The 6,217-nt window shown below is 34.0% G+C and overlaps 1 protein-coding gene across 1 annotated transcript; it reads left to right on the top strand.

Moving 5' to 3' along the window:
* The first annotated feature begins 2,935 nt into the window (after positions 1 to 2,935).
* On the top strand, positions 2,936 to 5,967 carry LOC131635342 (omega-3 fatty acid desaturase, chloroplastic-like). Its single transcript, XM_058905958.1, has 8 exons — positions 2,936 to 3,886; positions 4,020 to 4,109; positions 4,332 to 4,398; positions 4,507 to 4,599; positions 4,697 to 4,882; positions 4,977 to 5,057; positions 5,466 to 5,603; positions 5,695 to 5,967. Exons 1-8 carry the CDS (start codon positions 3,402 to 3,404, stop codon positions 5,878 to 5,880), a joined length of 1,326 nt encoding a protein of 441 aa, XP_058761941.1. The 5' UTR covers positions 2,936 to 3,401; the 3' UTR covers positions 5,881 to 5,967.
* Positions 5,968 to 6,217: the final 250 nt, after the last annotated feature.

The raw sequence follows: 6,217 nt of genomic DNA on the forward strand, positions 1-6,217 counted from the left end.
AGGTCTTGAATGGAAAATCCATAGAATTGATAAATTGATGCGTGTTTGATGACAATTACTTGTTGCTATGTGATGTATATGTGTTGTATGGTTTCTATCTTGTGAAATTTGGTCTTGTAGTTGATTTTCACAAAATTCCATGTTTTGACCATAAATTCAGTGTCGAAAGTGACGTCATAGAATTGCGTTTTTATGATCCCAATTGATTTTATATGAATAGAGGAACGTGAATATATGATTCTTTCGTAAAACTGGACTGTCTATGATGGATTTTTGGGGGAACAAGTGGCTTGGACAATAGTTGTCCATAGCAGAATTTTTCTGCATAATCGCTAGTTTGCTTAGCGAGCTAAGGGCGCTTAGCGAGACCTGAGAGAAAAAGTTTTATATTTTTAAAAACTGAATCAGGTCGTGTACACTAATGATTTATCTTGAGTTTTGGTGAATTTTCCGTAATTTTCTGGAATCGTTTGAATGGTCTTTGAGCCGATTTTTGTGAAAACTAAATACTTGAATTTGCTAAGTTTATGCATTAGAGTGAATGATTATTTGAGAAATACATCTTGAACCTTGTTTGCTGATTGTTGTGTATAATTGTATGATGTGGCTGTATGATGACAATGAGGTGGTGACCTATATTGGCATTTGTAGAAGGCTTATGCCTTGTGGTTGCATAACTGTGTTGTTGCATGTCAGTGTCGTATACATTGCATTGTTGAGGGCTTATGCTCTGTTGTTGTCTTGGATGAGCAAGTTGTTGAGGGCCTATGCCCTGTTGGTACCACATGTATCTGAGTCGGTGTTGGTCTCATTGCATTCTATAACCAATGAAGTGATAATAAGTTGTTTGTGTTGATACTTGCATTTTAAATGATGACAGATGATGGTAATTTTGTGAAGTTGGTGAAATGTGTATGACTTTATTCTTCATATGCTTATTATCATACGTTTCTTTATAATGTTATGATATATCACCCATTCTATTTGAATGTTGCCTCTACGTGGGTAACGTGCAGGTGATTAAGAGTGAAGGATTGTTACCTTCAGTTAGTTCGAGTCGGCGTCGTTGCTCTGATACGTAACACTAGAGGGGATGAACGCTTGTTTGTTTCTTTGTTGGATTTAAATTTTTATTGATGCCTCCTAATTACTAGTTTGTACTCAACATATTTATGTCCAAGATGCGTTATGGGGATGTACTCAAGTCACCATATAATTGAAGTATGACTGAATGAGACCCCGAGGGCATCTTCAATGAGAATATCCTATGTAAAGATGATACATGGATAGAACATTTCTATTGAATATTGAATCATCCTAGTTAAACTCTTTTGTTCGCTGGAAATGATTTCTCTAGCCGCATCAACTTGGAGATATAAAGATCCACATGTCAGATTTATTTGATGATTATGATACATGAGTTAAAGTCGTGCTTAATGTTTGTTGATGTTTGATATTTAATTATTGTTAAATATTTGTTACATATATTCAATATTATTTTAATCTGTTATCTAATATCTTTGAGAATGATGACTCAAATTCATGTATTTCATTTGGATACTTCCATATCATTTACACATGTATATGACAACTGTAACAACCTCATCCCACTGAACAACACTATCATATTCAACCTTTTTCGTCCTCCTTTGCTTCAACTTCGTAGAAATTGAATATGATATGATAAGAATAGATAAGTACTATGATTCCACCACTCGAACTGCCAATTTACCTACTAGCCCAATTTCTAGTGGGAGTGACGAAGTAAAGACACACATTTTCTAACTATTGGGTTCTACTCCTATAAGTGGAAAGATAAAACTTGCAAATTTATGCGAGATGCAACAATATTGAATAATAGAGTTGGTCGACGAGATCGAATTAATACAAAAAAAAATATTTATTAAGCATTTGAACACTATCGACCAACACTATGTTAAAAGTATTTTCCAATCTCCTTTAGATATCTCCAAAAAATTTCCAAATTCTGAGAACACACAGCTAGAAATTTATCTTAGTTTCTCTAAGATTATCACTATGATTTCCAAACTCTTCTTTCAATCTTCAACTCTAAAATTCTAAAGGTTGTGAAAACAAAAATGAAGAAGATACATATTTATAATGGCTGAAACTCAACTTATACTTAACGAGTCAAAAACATAACTCATAAATAAATTGATACGCAAATTGAAACAATACAGAAAAATTGCATGGATAAGATCTGATACCCGACAAATTCGAATCACCCATCGAAACTGACCCAACCATTATCAACCCACCGACCACCGTCGCTCGCTGCCAACCCTGCAGCCAACCTCTACCAACTTCTAAAATAATTTTTGGTTTCTGAAATTTCAAAACATATTTCTAGATTTAAATAATTCAACAAAATCAATATATACTGTACTAGTATTTTAAAAGTAATTTAAAAATAAAAAACAGTTAAATTATATTTACACCTATGATAAAAATAAAACTCTAAAGTTTATTTTACTTTCTAAAGGTGATAAGAAAAACTCAACATAAAAGTGATAAGAAAACCTCAACATTCAACAATTAGGAAAACACTAATAAAAAAAATTTGGAACAAAAGGAATAATCACAAAGTACACATTTTTCACCTGCTTTCATTCCGACCAAGTAGTAGGCCGGTGGCAAATTATTATAAACAAAAAGAAAACAAACATATCACCCTAATTTCACATGCATGGCTGCGCAATAAAATTTCCCATTCCACTTCACACCCAACAACAACATTTTTATTTTCACACCGACCCATGATTCAACCGCATAAAACATTCATAAATTAAATAAATTAAAATCCAAAATAAATAAATAAATATTTTATTAATTTTTTTTTTCATTCCACTACCATGATAGGTCAAATACACGGCACCAATAAAAAATAACAGAAATTAAAATTCCATTCAACAAGTCTTTGTTTCTTCACATGAGAGTCATCATCATCCCCATCAAAGATTTTCCTAGTAAAAGTAAACACGTTTTGGTTTGGTCATAGGTAATGTAACATAATCGTGTTTCTTAATTACACAAACACATAAATCACTAATTGCACCCTCCCACTAACTTCACATACCCCTTCATCACCAAACACTATATTTATAAGTCTCTCATTCCCAGAAGCCATAACTCATCAATTCCAAACACACCCTTTTCTCTCTTCTTGTTTAAAGCCATAAACTTTCTTCAACCCATCTCACAGAAATCAAAAGGGTCCTCAAAATTCTGTGTTGTTTTGTGGTTGTTGGAAGTTGAATCGTCATATATTATTATCACAGACCCAATTGTTTAATTTCTAAAAATCAATTTTTTTTGGTCCAAAATCAATTATTTAGGCCAAATATATTTGTTTCTGATTCTTATCTTTGTGTTAATCTTCTATGGCAACTTGGGTTTTATCAGAATGTGGTTTAAAGCCACTTGCTCCAGTGTTTTCCAAACCAAGAACTGGTTTTCCTGTTTCCAACAACTCAAAGGTTAGATTTTTGGGCACAAGCAAAGGAGTTTCGGATCTCAAGTTTCAATTTCAGCCAAAAAGTTTTGATTTTAAGGAGAAAAGAAAATGGGGTTTGAATGTGAGTACTCCTTTGAGATTTGAGTCAATTGAACCACAACAGGAGGAGCTTCCGGAGTTTGATCCTGCTTCACCACCACCTTTTTCATTGGCTGAAATAAGAGCAGCAATTCCAAAGCATTGTTGGGTGAAGGATTCTTGGAAGTCTATGAGTTATGTTTTGAGAGATGTTGTTGTTGTTTTTGGTTTGGCTGCTGCTGCTGCTTTTCTTAATAATTGGATGGTTTGGCCTCTTTATTGGGCTGCTCAAGGAACCATGTTTTGGGCACTTTTTGTTCTTGGACATGATTGGTAAATATTGTTACATGTTTTGTTTTTTACTTTTAATTTGTTTTTTCTGTCATGGTTGACTTTTGGGGTGCATGTTTTGGTTTCAAAATTGTGTCTTTTGTTTGACTTTGATTGCTGTTTTTGGAATTTTCAGTGGTCATGGAAGCTTTTCAAATGATGCTAAGCTTAATAGTGTTGTTGGACATTTCTTGCATTCTTCAATTCTTGTTCCATATCATGGATGGTATGTTTATGCTCTTATTTATATTCATTATAGTTTCAAAATTATATTTGAAACAAACTAATGAAGCGTAAACACAAGACATGACACAGACACGACGACACCAATAGTAAATTATAAAATGTAATCACAAGTGTTTGTGTCTGAGACAGACACAAACATGCTTTTTTCCAAAGGTGTCCGTGCTAGAGAGTTTGAAACTAATATTAAACCTTGATTATGCAGGAGAATTAGTCATAGAACTCATCACCAAAACCATGGCCATGTTGAAAAGGACGAATCTTGGCTTCCGGTGAGAGGATAGCTGTAACATTACTTTCCGGTTTTGAAGAATACTTTTTATCTTCAATTTTCCCTCTAAAATTCTAATATAATAACTTTGTTTTTGTTAATTTTGCAGTTGACAGAAACATTGTTTAAGAGTTTGGACAGTGTAGGACGTGCTTTAAGATTTACCGCTCCGTTTCCATTGCTTGCATATCCTGTGTACCTTGTAAGTTATTGTACCTACAAGTTTTGACCAGAATTTGTATATTAATTAGGTTTGGCAGAGGAATTGACTATTGACTGTTGTTCTTCTTTGAATGCAGTTGATCAGGAGTCCTGGGAAGAAGGGTTCTCATTTCCATCCCGACAGTGACTTGTTTGTTCCAAATGAGAAAAAAGATGTTATCACTTCTACGTCTTCTTGGTTGGCTATGGTGGCTTTGCTTGTAGGATTGGGATTTGTAATGGGTCCAATTCCATTACTCATGCTTTATGGAGTTCCTTATGTTGTAAGTTTCCTATCTTTTTCTTTGATATCCATTGTTTTTACTTTTGGAATCGTTTAAAAATGAAATCCTAATTTGACTTTACTTTGAATTGAAGATCTTTGTCATGTGGTTGGATTTCGTGACATATATGCACCATCATGGTCATGAAGACAAATTACCTTGGTATCGTGGAAAGGTACATTTTTATACTCTAACCTGGATTCTCTCTAATTCGTTCAAACAAGTTTCCTCCATTGGATCTTGACGGTACCTTAATCCAACAGACGAGATATGGTTGAGTTGATTGGACGGCTGCTATACTTTTTGGTTTGTTAATTGTGTTTACTCAGTCAAATCTCGGCTACTAAATCAGGATTGTACCTCAATTCAATAGGCGAGATATGACTGCACTGGCAGGACGACCACTATACTTTTTGGTTGTTGCGTCTATTCAGTCAAATCTCGACTGTTGGATTAGGATTGTACCTTTATCCAACATGCAGCATATTATGCAATGATTAGACTACTGCTATGTTTTTCGGTTTGTTGATATTTTCAAAATCCAATTTTAGTTCACATAATTAATCTTCATCATGTTGAATAGGAATGGAGCTATCTTAGAGGCGGACTTACTACTCTTGACCGTGATTACGGATGGATCAATAACATTCACCACGACATTGGAACTCACGTCGTTCATCACCTTTTCCCTCAAATTCCACACTATCACTTAGTCGAAGCTGTGAGTTTCACTCTCTCTACTTTAACAATGGATATATAATGATTTCTTTTAAGTTTCAAGAGTTCTGAATTTTTCTTCGGCTTGTTTGCAGACTGAGGCAGCTAGACCAGTGTTTGGAAAATATTACAGAGAGCCGAAGAAATCGGCTCCTCTTCCATTCCACCTTATTGGAGAATTCATAAGGAGCTTGAAGAAAGATCATTTTGTTAGTGACACTGGTGATATTGTTTACTACCAAGCAGATCCTGAACTTAGTGGCTCTTCTGATGAAATTTAAGATTTTTCACTATTGAAATTTGTCATAAAGTTAGTGCAATTAGTAAAATCCACTTCATAAAAAAAGTGATTGATGGAAATTTAAAAATATATAGGGTATAAGATTGTTATCCTTCCTTTCTAACAGGTGAATTTTGTAAATTGATTATTGTTGTGAAAAACGATACCAATAACAAAGTATAATAGGGAATTAGGGAAGAGAATAAGAACACAAGAATTGGTTATAACTGCTATTCTTTCACTTTCTCTTAAAACAAGATTACAAGTTTACAAGAATAACAAATAACCTCTCTCACCCTAAATTAGGATTTGCAGCTTAGCAATGATGAGAGACTAGT

This window comes from Vicia villosa, unplaced genomic scaffold (assembly GCF_029867415.1).
Source record: "Vicia villosa cultivar HV-30 ecotype Madison, WI unplaced genomic scaffold, Vvil1.0 ctg.001467F_1_1, whole genome shotgun sequence".
Lineage (NCBI taxonomy): Eukaryota > Viridiplantae > Streptophyta > Magnoliopsida > Fabales > Fabaceae > Vicia > Vicia villosa.